We start from the raw sequence: 12,450 nt of genomic DNA on the forward strand, positions 1-12,450 counted from the left end.
TCAAATAAAATAACATAGATTGGCTATACTTTGCGGTTTGCGGTAACCATAAGTTTTGAAAATCAAATACCGCAACCGCAAATACGGTTCGGTTCTTCATATCGCAAATGAGGTTTGATTTACCGCGATCACAGTTTCATTGCGGTAAATAGTCAGTTGGTTTTTGCGATTTTTTGATTTTTCGGTCTAAAATGCCACCCCTAAATTAATGCAAATATAAGGGTCTTTTCTTATATATATATATATATATTAATAAATAGTATAGTGCAGCTATACGCAGGTATAGCCTTTTATATTATAAAAGTAAGTATCGCACGGCTATACTATTTTTTTCACGTGGTGAATCGCTAGTTGGGTGCTAACCCAAGGTGGGTCCTTTTTCTTTTTTCCAGAAATAGTATAGCCGACCGGCTATACCCGGGATTTTAAAAAGAAAAAGAGTATAGCCGTCCGGCTTTACGGGTCCTTTTTAAAAAATAAGTATAGCCGGGCGGCTATACTCGCTACATAGATATTGTGATCTTTTTCAAAAAAATTATTTTTCCCCGATTTTTGTTTATCAATAGTTTAGAGCATTATCCGTTACTATTAGGTCATTACCCGAGTCTCTATTGTCCCCTTTTGGGTTTTTACTCTTCCAAAGTTATTACCCGTACAGAGAATTTAGCATTTTCAAGTTTAATACTCGTATTGTACATGTACATACGTATCTTTCATGTTTAATACAATTGGTTTTTTTTCAAAATTTTCAATAATACACAAAAAATTCACATATTATACATATAATTTTTGCATAGTATTGAATGAAAATAATATATATTAAAACATTTAAATCTATAAAGTATATATATTGAAACTAGCAAATTAATATCTATAAAGTAACCTAATGTAAATAGAAGGTTTTTTTTAAAATAAATAGTATAGCTGCGCGGCTATACGCCTTTTAAATATAATATGCTTAGAGGGAATAGACGCTTTGCTATATACTAGTATACTACCCTTTTTTAATTATTAAAAATAAGTGTAGCCGCACGGCTATACGATTTTGATCTGTGGCGCTGAATCGCTAGTTGGGGGCTAGCAGGCGAGACCCTTTTTTTTTTGTAAGAAATAGTATAGCCGCACGGCGATACTCGGAATATTTTTTAAACAAAGAGTATAGCCACCCGACTTTACTGAGGTGGCTTTGTTTTTAGAACCCCTCTTGTTTCTTCGTAGATGAGGTTGCTGATGCACTTCACTTCACCTCTACGAGCAAGTCTTCGAATGGCGGGCTTGGTGATGCCTTGGATATTATCCCTTAGCACCTTCCTGTGCCTCTTTGTCCTACCCTTTCCCAACCCCTTTCCTCGGATATTAGGTTTAAAAGATGTAATAACTTGCGCCCCAAGCTATTGACTTTGAACAAGTGATTGTGAATTTGGGTAAGGAATATCTCCCAAGTAAGGGGTGAGAACTTTATAATTTCTCTCAATAAAACTGGGAAGTTAAGCAAAACACTCGTGTTTGGAAAATGTAACAAATAAATTTATGCAGAACTGCTTGAATTGTAAACCATGACAAAGATTGCCAATTCCTGAGAGTTCTCATAGATTTGGTCTTTCATTTCCTGTAGTAATCACCTTGCAAAACTGACTTTTGGTCAGGCTAGATTGGATTTCTTGCGTCTGGATTAAGTTTACTTACACTTGAATTGCACGTCAATATCTTCAACTAATATGGATCAGTTAGGAATCGATACCAATGATTGTATTGGCAGAGCTGTAATCAGATTGAGCCATAGATAGGCTTGAAAAGTAGGTGGAACTGTGAATTTGCACTTGTTCTGCTTGTTAAGAAAATTGTTTCTATATGGACTGGACTTAGGTTTTCCAGATGGATGGATTAAAAGTGGCGGACTGACAATTCCTATATTGAAAGTGGATGGATTGACAATCCCTATATTGAAATTGGTTGGACTGATAGTGGCTGGACTGACAACATTTGGATTAACAATGGTTGGTCTGTAATTGCACTTCAGTACTTGTTTTGGTTAGTGAACCAAATTTGTAACAACAGAAATCCTAGTTCGCTTGATTCTGTTGATCCGAATTGCATTTGCAACGATATAAATCTGTTTTTCTTCTGAATGAGCTTCTTTCTTGAGCTGGATTGAATCTATAAGCTTGATTGCCTATATTTCTTCTGAACTAAACTTCTTAAAAGAAAAGATTGCTTGTTTTCTTTTGGTCTTGAAAACTCTCGAAATTGTATGATCTTTTGTGTTATCAGTTTGACTGATTGCTTTGTTTGATTTGGTTTGTTCAGTTGTTTGATTGCTTATTGGCTGTGTGTTTTTAATGGAATCACCGTCACATTAGAATTTGTATATTAATGCATCTTGTATACTTTCTCATGTCCTCTTCAATGCTTTCTCAACGGCTAATCTGGGTTTAATATTGAAAGTGGGCCTTATTTCTTGAACTTGAAGTCGGGGGTTTCTTTGACCTTTATAAGCCCATTGTATGAGAAAAACTCAGTTGCAACAGGGACAACACTGTTTTACTATCCTCAATCAATAATGTTATGTCACATGAAAGTGTTATCGCATGTGTCATAGCATTATTGCTCAGTGATAACAAAATAGTGTTATCCCGGTTTCATAGAAGTCTTTTCCCCATTGTACCAAAAACACCAATTCTGCCATAACGGGAAGATAAAAGAATTTAATAAACTATTTTTTCATATTTTGTTTCCTTGATATATAATTTTTTTTTATACAAGCGCTATTTAGGGAAGGGAATTTGAACTTAGTAATTCAGGTGCATAAATGATTGTTCTTAAGTACTCGAATTACAAGCCCCTTGTTTTCCTTGATATATAAATTTAGTTCCTAAAGAAAAAGTATAGGGCAAAAAGAAACGAAAAAGAAGAATATGGAGTTCTTATTATGTCCTCACCTCTCAGCACGGCACAGATCCAGCTGGGCTTGTTCTGGACACATTAGGACATCAATTTTTAGTTTAATTGGATCCTCGCACACCTAATGAAATACTGATCAATATTTAAACTCTTCGACATTCTTGTATTACCCAACGCCTTTTCTACAGTTGTACCTATAATCAAATACTTAATCTAAACTTCAAGCAAAATTAAAATTAAAAATACTTATATTACACATTCTTCATGCATCATGGCGTGAAGAAGAAGAAAGAAGAATAAAATATTTATAATAAAAAATGGCAGTCTAGAAGCCCAAAAATAAAATATGAAATTTGCTTGGACGTGGAACATTTGGAGTTTGGACCATTTGACAAGTGAACATCGAACATGTGTCCGCACCCAATCTTATCACTCATTTATTTATGTCTGATGCCAAACCCGGTGCCTTACCCTATTACTTTAATGAAGCTTCGCTTCTCGGAAACCCACTCGAGTTCAACAAACAAAAACGAAGCTTAGTGAGTCATGTTTGCTTTTTGTCTGGACTTTGTAGGGTAGTAAGGATAAAATTCTACTGATTAGTTAAGGATTTTTTACACACAAACTATTAAAATATTATGAGATTTCAAATATAAGATTATTGATCTGCAAGTAAAGACCATTTTTCATTGAGCTAGAATTCTTAAGTTTCAATATCACCTCGTCTATTAATAAAGAAATAAATTATAAAGTATAAGTTCTAGTCTTTGTTAGAGAAGTGATCACATACCTTACACATCTACTAAACCAATGACATTCGGTTTCTCTAGGTCATTACACATGCCAATTAACCCTTAACCCTTCCCCCTCTCTTTCCTCCAAAATTAGAGTTGTGAAGGTAAATTGTTTTTTGAATGATTTCGAGAGATGAAAATGACCTTGTGTTAGTGGTCACATGTAAGGCATGAGATTTCTAAGAGCATTTCCACCTATGTCATTTGTCATGGCAAAAAGTCCTCTTAGCTGCAAAAACCCATCCTACCAAGCAATTCAAACTAGGGAGCTTCTACAATGAGGAGTTAAAGTGAGGAGACCGATCCGACTGTCAAAACATTTAAAATATTTAAGTCCCATGATTTCTTTACATTTGTTGATGGTGAGATTTGACCTCCTCAAATAACCTCTTCACTTTAAGCCCTCATTATAGCCTTTCCGTTCAAACTAGGGCAGGTGGTGGACTCCATCAAGATTAGGCAAGCCCAAAGGCAAGAGTAGCCCGAGTTGTTGCATAAAGACACTAACGTCAGCGAAGAAATAAATTTCATATATATTTTTTTATATTAATCTTATACGTATAAATAAAATTAATCTTATGTGAATAGTGTTATTGAGTTGCCTTTCCAATGGGTGGGAAAGCAAATAAAATAAAATAAAAGTTAGGGTAGACACTATTCATGTGAACAGTAACCACCCTTGTTTACCCTTATCTTTTGCCATAAAAAAATGGGTGAAATTGCTCTGACAAAGAATAGGATTTGTCCTTACAACAAAACACATGCCTCAAAATATTAGGGCTAAAATTATTGCTATAAAATTCAAAGTCCAAAATGAGACAATGGTCATAGTTGAGCGACTATTTGGTATGACTTGCCTAGTATAAATGTTGATAATATGTTTGAAATTTTTTTTTTGGGACACTTCTTTTATTAAATTGTGATAATATTAAATATGCTAATTTTCTTTTACAAAAATTTCTTGTGCATTTTATGTAAACAATTTATTTGTCCAACGGGGTCTAAGCTTAGTGGAAAAGAGTTTGACTTAAAGACGATCTCAAGTTCGAAGCCCTATGATACCTTGGTAGTGTGTGTATGTGTGTGTGTGTGTGTGAGAAAGTCCCCTCCCCCTTATAGTTTAGACTATTGTTTGTATTCAAAATATTTTATTTGCAACTTCTCATATTTGGTCAATATTGTCTTTCAAAAATCAATATTTCACCCCTTTCATATTTTATTGAAACTTTCCCCTCTCACTAAAATTATAAAATGAAAAATTTATGCATATATGTCAAACTGTGATTTGTCTTAATATGTAAGAAGTCAAGTATTTCCTATAAAAGTGATATTTTTATTGAAACTAATATTTTTGTTATACTCTAATTTTTTCCGGATTTTGTTATACTCTAATTAAATCTAATCTATGTAAAGAGGGATTCGAACTTGGTGCAAGGGGGCAAACTGACCAACTGATCTAACCCACGTATGCTATTTAAACCCATTACCTTATTTCTTGTAGTATTGAGTTTGTAATTAAAAGTGGTCATAGATGGGAGCAAATTACCTCCATTACTCACTCAAAAGTGTGTTTGTGGTGTTTGATTTTTTGTATTAATCTCACTACATAAAAACCTCTTTTGGACCTTGAAAAGACATTTCAAAGTTGAAAACTCTCCAATTACGCAAAGTGATTATACTTTTCTCCTTCCCTATTTGTAAAAAACACCAAAAAAGAAAGAGGGCAAAACCACAGTCGATCTAAGAAGTTCCATTCACAACACAAACTTTTCCCACACACGTGCATGCAACTCAAGCCAAGATTACCATCCCCCTTCACATGCCTTCCCTTTCCACTTTTGAGTTTTGTCCAAACCCCAAAAAAGGTTTATTAAAAACCCACTTTTTCCAATCATAAAAAATCATTGTCCCCGAAAAAGTTGAAGACCAACCAAACACTCTCAACAACATCACCACCCAAATGCTCCCTTCTCCCCAAAACATCCCCACACAAATCCCGCAATCCCCATCTTATCCCTCTCTAAACAAACCAACGGTCGCGATCAGTCCACGACCCTCTATCTCACTGTTCCACCCGTTTCCTTCTTTCTTTCGTCTAGCTCCACTCTCTCCTCCAGTCCCATCTCTCTCCTCATTACCCGCGTTAATTGGCTTGCCCAGTAACCAGTTGGCTCATTATTACACTACGTTACATTTCTGCTGCCTGCTGTACGATACGCCGGAGAGCACCGAATTTTTTCCCTTTCTCCAGTCGATTCACAAAGATCTTGTCTTTTTCTCTCTCGGCCTCTCGAACGCCGAAACGCGTCGTTGAATCGTTCCGCGTTTTCTCGTTTTTTGATTCGTGCTTCGGTTTCCGAAGAAAATGTCGTTTCTTGAAATGTAGAGGCATTTTTTACGAAATCTGTAGTGAACTAGCAGTGCGATTTTGAAGCTTCGAGAAATTTCGTGTGTTGTGATTTTTGGAAGACGAAGACTCTGAAATGCAGCAGCGCGTTTGATCTGTTTCAACTGGTTTCTCCTTCTCTTTGATTCCGAGGGCTTCTGTTTTTAGGGTCAGGGTAGCAAAAGCTGTGCTGGTTTAGAAATCGATGTTGTTACAAACATGCCGAGCATTAGAGCTCCGGCTACAAAGCAGACTACAACACTCACGGTTAGTAGTTTTTTTTCCTTCTTTTTGGGTGTGTAAAGTTCACAGCTTTACAGTCTTGTTTTGGAAACTTGATGCTTGCATTTTGCTACAGGTTGCTGTGAAATGCAGGCCGTTTAGGGAGAGAGAACGTGGCCGCGATATTGTTCGAGTAATTGACAATAAGGTTTGTGGTGGTGGCTGGGAACTCTTTTTGACTTATAAATTTTTTAGCATTTGTGGAGTTTGAACGGTGTATTGATTTGATATTTGAGTTTTTAATTGCAGGAGGTGGTTGTGTTGGATCCTGATCTGTCAAAGGACTACCTTGAGCGCATACAGAATCGAACAAAGGAAAAGAAATATTGTTTTGATCATGCATTTGATCCTGGCTGTACTAATTTGGTACATTGAATCTTTAAACTTATTGGTGTCTTTAATTATGCTCTTTTATTTCTCAAGATTTATTCCAGTTTACTTATCTGCTTGAAAGTAGTACAGGCTGTAAAGGAAACACTTGATTTGGTATAGTTGATGTTTTCTGGTTGTCTTAACTGTTTCATATATCCAGGATGTCTACACAAAATGCATATTGTCTGTCATCTCTGGCGTTGTTAATGGTCTCAATGCTACCGTGTTCGCTTATGGTTCTACCGGAAGGTAATAAAATGATATATTCTTGTTTTTTTATTTTTCACCTCTCATAAGGTTTTGATTTACTTGTATCTGTACCAGCTGAGGCAATGCATTTATGCAACTCAGTCCTCCACCTTGACAAAATTATTAATTGGGAGTATGTATCTGATTTCTGCGGTCAATGTCTAGAAGTGCAAGCTCAAAAGAACCATAATAAGTCAAATTCAGCTTGCATTAAGCTCATGATCTCACCAGTTTTTGTGATTTGGATTGTCCATTACTTAATATCCTCCATAATGTCTTACAATTTTCTCTATACTTTTTCAGTGGTAAAACATATACAATGGTCGGGACACAAGATGATCCAGGACTCATGGTACTCAGTTTGCATACAATCTTTGATCTAATCAAAAGGGACAAGAGCTCTGATGAATTTGAAGTTACCTGTTCCTATCTTGAAGTCTACAATGAGGTGGAACGTGCAGTTTATTAAGATACTTAATTACTAGCAATGCCCATTTGTTCTCTTATAAAATTATTTAATATTTTATTTTCACAAAATTTAGGTCATCTACGATTTGCTTGAAAAGTCATCAGGCCATTTGGAACTCAGAGAGGACCCCGAGCAAGGAGTAATTGTTGCTGGGCTGAGGTGTATCAAGGTTCACACTTGGGCATGTAGTTGTATCTGGTTTGACTATCTGTGGATAATTGTCAAGCTGTTTTTTTTTTTTTTTTTTTTGGTTGCAATTTTGTTATAAAATTTTTTGGAAGTTCTTTTGAATCACTTTCTAGCACTAATTTGAGAAGTGTTCTTGCATTGGATGAACAAGTACGTAGTATGGGATGGATTTTTACTCATCCTTTTTTATTTTTCTTACAAATTCAGGTACAATCAGCTGATAAGATTCTTGAACTCTTAAACTTGGGGAATAGCCGACGGAAAACTGAAAGCACAGAGGCTAATGCAACATCTTCTCGGTAGGTCAAATTTATTTGTGTGCTATAATCATACCATTATCATTGTTGTTATTTTGAGTTTTTAAGCATGCTTTGGATAGTTGCGATCGTTTTTAGTAGTTCTACTGAACTCATCAAACCCCAGACTAAATTTAAATACTAAGGTGTAACGTTATTACTCATACAAAGTTGTTTCCCCATTAACCAGGTCACATGCAGTGCTGGAAATAAAAGTAAAAAGAAAACAGAAAAATAAGTACCGGAATCAAGTAATGCGAGGAAAACTCGCCCTTGTGGATCTAGCTGGCAGTGAACGAGCTTCAGAAACAAACAGTGGAGGCCAAAAATTAAGGGATGGAGCAAATATTAACCGTTCACTTCTCGCCTTGGCAAACTGCATAAATGCACTGGGGAAACAGCAAAAGAAGGGTCTTGCTTATGTTCCTTACCGCAATAGGTATCTGATTGTAATTGTTATCCTGAAGTCCTACCTGCTACTGTACTTAATGTAATTAGTTTTGCAGCAAATTGACACGAATACTCAAAGATGGTTTGAGCGGTAATTCTCAAACGGTTATGGTTGCTACTGTATCCCCTGTGGACAGTCAGTATCATCACACTGTGAATACCTTGAAATATGCTGATCGGGCAAAGGAAATAAAGACACACATCCAGGTGAGAGTCTCAAATAATCATCTACACACATTCAACTTAGATCATGAAAACATGATTTTGGAACTTATGCGTGGTTTTGTGGGCTTTTTGCCTTTAAGAAATAGTCCATCTGGGCATTGCAGACAATTGAAATTCAGTTCTCATTCTGTGATGGACTCATGATTTCATTTGGTAGTCAGCTGTTAAGAATTTTTGAAAGTGACATTGTGTGTCGGCTTGCCACTTTTGTTGCATAGGAGCATATGGTTGTTTGTTGATTGATTTGTCTATGCTACATGTTTTTTTTTTTTCATTAATTGCCAATTTTGTATTTTCTATGGGTTTCTGTGCATTAATTTATTGGTTTCCTCAGCATTAGTTTGTGCAGAAATGTTCTTTTGTTGTCATGCCTACCACTGGCAAGGCTTGTACTGTTATATATGCAATAAATTTTTGAGAATAGTTATGTTTCCATCTCAGAAAAACATCGGCACTATTGATACACATGTATCAGACTACCAACAAATGATTGACAGTCTTCAGGTGAGTGGTTAATAGTTTATCTTTAGGATTTTATTTGTAACTTCTATTTTCTTTTTGAAAGATAACAAATTTTAGATTGCAGATTGAGGTTTGCAGATTGAAAAAAGAACTAGCTGAAAAGGAATCACAGCTAAGTGTCAAACCTGTTGAAAAAGCTGCAGATGATGAACTTTCATGGTTGAATATTTTGAGCCATGAAACCAGTGAAAATGTTCAGGAAAGGATAAACCTACAGAAGGCATCATTTGAGCTTGAGGAAACCAACCTTCGTAACCGCCTTGAACTCCAACATCTTGATGATGCTATAGCAAAAGAACAGGTTAGAGCATCCCACATTCGATGTTGCTTAATGAATAAATAATTTGTGTGTTGCACATTGTGTCTTGTAGCACCTACAATCCATTTCACTTAGTTGTTCAGACTTTTCCAAACTTCCCCAAAGAAAATCCACGGCCTTCCTGAGAGAAACTTTGTAACAGGACTAAATTTTCTTTTCCCTCCCTAATCTCTTCTTGCTTTGTTAAGAGGTCTGGTAGCTTCAAACAGATCTGGAAATGAAATTATGTCTTCTATTCTTACATTTATTTACTTTATTGGGGAACTGAATATGATTATTGAGAATGTTCAGAGAATTTTTCTGGATAATATAAACTAATGCTTGAGTACTTTTCTGTGTCACAGGCTGTTGGAAAAGATGGGGAAGTTTTAGAGGTTATGAGAACAAGGCGGCAAGTAATTTTGGATAACATCCGTGAGAATGATGAAGCTGGTGTCAATTACCATATGGTAATATCTCATTTGTAGTTAAATTACAAACAATACAGCTTTTGTCAGCTTTTGATCTTATTACCAACTTAACATTTTGTAGGAAATTGAAGCAAATGAGAAGCATCGATGTGAACTCCAAAATATGATTGAGGAGGCCATTAGTAACAATGGCAATAAAACGTACTTGCGTATTCTTAGTCAATACAGGCTCTTGGTGAGTTGATAGTAAAGCCTGATTGGATACACTTATACTGGACTTTAAAAAGTAAATTAGGAAGTGATTCTTTTCAGTTGAATATGAAAAGTTTTGAAACTCAAGCAAGAGCATAGTTGTACATGTTTCGTTCTCTTGATATAAATGTTTATCGAATACCGATGACAGAATTTCCTTAGGATAACTGGTAACTCCTATGACTGGCATTGGTATTGCCAAATCAAGATTTTCAATTTCTCAGAGTTACATCTATGGCTCTAAGAACTTCTTGTTAGGCATAACAGTTTTACTTTAATTACTGTAGGGAATGGCTAATACTGAGCTTCAGTTTGAAATGGCAATGAGGGATCAAGTGATTAACAACCAACGAGAAGCGCTGAGAAACATGTGGGACTTGCTTATGGGGTTAGGACTTGATGAGAGACAGATCATGGACCTTGCATCTAAGAAGGGAATAACAATAGAAGACTGGACGACAACACCCCATCTTGGCCTTTCTGCAAGGGAGCAGTCACCAGATTTGGCTTCCAGCAAATATGCTTCTTTTGGCCATTGTCATGGCATGGGTCAGTCGTATTCTAGATCGTCTTGCAGCTTTCATCAGTCTCAAGACTTTGGTTCGATGTCAGTGCCATGGGGGCATTTGGATTTGGCTCATTCCTTTTCCAGGGAGGAGCACCATAGCTCCTACTACTTATTGTCTCATGACCATTCCCCTTCAGCCTGTATGAGTATGAGGACAAGTAGTGAACACTGGTTTGGTGGCAGGTCAAGTTCGCGGTTTGGCACTCTTGATAAGCATCCTCAAGATTTGCGAAAATCATATCCAGTGAGGGGGAACTCAAGCTTCACCAGATAGTAAAATCTGTATACCAGCTTCATCTTTCAGTGTGGATTTTGACAAGCAGAGAAGGTATTTTGCACATCTCATACTGGCAGCAATTTTTTTTCTTTCTTCTATAGTTCTGGGGCCTGTTGTGTTTCTTATTCAAAAAAAGTATGGGTTTAGACCTCCAAAAGAACTTATAGATGTGATGGTTACTGCCATCTCATATTGATCAAATCCTACTCTATCAGCTTTCCTAGGTGCTGCAAATCTTATATAGTATCTCTCTTTTCAACTGCATTGCCATATTTCCTATTTTTCTGAGTTGCATTAGCCTTTCACACAGGATGAATGGAGTAGTAGTGCTTTTGAGGCAACATCTGTACAGCGGTCCTCCTGATGGTATGAGTAGCAGCCAAGTAGATTTATAGGCCACTGCGGTATAGCTCAAGGTTTGGATATGGCCGATTAAAACAAGGCCCTGATATGCTCAGTTGAAAGTACACGGTTTCTCGATATACTTCTACAAGGCCAATTTTCTCTTGGTTTCCATAACCCTGACCCCAAAGGCCACCCCTCCAACCTTCTATAGCCTTGTTGTAAATTTTTAATTTCCACGCCTTCGCTTCCCGTGTGTAATTTTTTTTTCCCTCTCTTCTTTCCCTCTATGTAGTTACACCTAGGGCATCTGTAGGTGAAAACATGGCAGTTGATTACTTTTTGGGTTACTGACTGTATGCAAAAAAGATGGGGGGGTTTTGGAGATGGTGGGAGGAGAAAGAAGGGATATGAAAGCAGTTTGTTAAATACGTATGTTCTGACACTTGGACCGACGGATTGTAGTTCTAGTGCTGTGTACATGTGTTTATGAAATGATCATGCCGTGCTGATTATCAAGCTTGTAACCACTTTGCTTTGTGTTTTATTTACTCTCATTTTTTTCCAAACTTGTAAGAACTCATCTTGTTTTGTAGAGGGAAAAAATGCAGCGTATCTTTTATGGCCCGATCATTTTCTTGTTTAGGAAGGGTGACCATATTCAAGTACCATACAGTGATTACTAGCGAGAAATTAAAAGCTTGCCTTCTATAAATAATTTAGCCGTCTACATTAAATAAAATGTCCATATTTGGTTTACTGAACAGAATAGGACAAAAGCAGTTTATTTATTTATTATTATTTCTTTTGTTTTTCTCAAGAAAAATAATTTTTGTTGAGATGATAACAAAAAATTCGCACTTAATGACCGAAATAATTTTTTGACAAAAAAAAAAATGACCGGAATAATTTAGCATGAGAAACACAAATTGTTTGAAAAATTACATTTGGAAATTCTATTCATTGTTGCAAAGTCAAGAATGGAGCCCAAAATGGTAGGGCCCACTACCCAGGTGATTGAAGAAAAATAATGATGCTTGTCTGCCAAATATTCGAAAGGCTTGTGAGTGAACAGCCAATATTTTGGCCTAGAAATGGACACCTTCCATCAATAGAGAATGTATCTATCCAGAAAAAAGAATGAGAG

General features: G+C 36.3%; 1 protein-coding gene across 2 annotated transcripts; it reads left to right on the top strand.

Annotated features, from left to right (window-relative positions):
* The first annotated feature begins 5,542 nt into the window (after positions 1 to 5,542).
* Positions 5,543 to 11,931, top strand: LOC103335615 (P-loop containing nucleoside triphosphate hydrolases superfamily protein). 2 transcript variants are annotated; one of them, XM_089044596.1, is made up of 15 exons: positions 5,543 to 6,348; positions 6,440 to 6,511; positions 6,613 to 6,729; positions 6,896 to 6,984; positions 7,288 to 7,432; positions 7,527 to 7,622; positions 7,850 to 7,941; positions 8,129 to 8,377; positions 8,445 to 8,595; positions 9,055 to 9,117; positions 9,200 to 9,436; positions 9,799 to 9,903; positions 9,986 to 10,099; positions 10,404 to 11,012; positions 11,260 to 11,931. In XM_089044596.1, the coding sequence occupies exons 1-14, from the start codon at positions 6,301 to 6,303 to the stop codon at positions 10,956 to 10,958; spliced, it is 2,133 nt and encodes a 710-aa protein (XP_088900722.1). In that variant the 5' UTR covers positions 5,543 to 6,300; the 3' UTR covers positions 10,959 to 11,012; positions 11,260 to 11,931. The 2 variants fall into 2 exon arrangements, with proteins under 2 accessions (XP_088900722.1, XP_008236857.1); XM_008238635.2 differs by having other exon boundaries at positions 11,272 to 11,931.
* The last annotated feature ends 519 nt before the right edge of the window (positions 11,932 to 12,450 follow it).

The sequence above is a fragment of the Prunus mume genome, linkage group LG1 (assembly GCF_029339155.1).
Source record: "Prunus mume cultivar Tortuosa linkage group LG1, ASM2933915v1, whole genome shotgun sequence".
Taxonomy (NCBI): Eukaryota; Viridiplantae; Streptophyta; class Magnoliopsida; order Rosales; family Rosaceae; genus Prunus; species Prunus mume.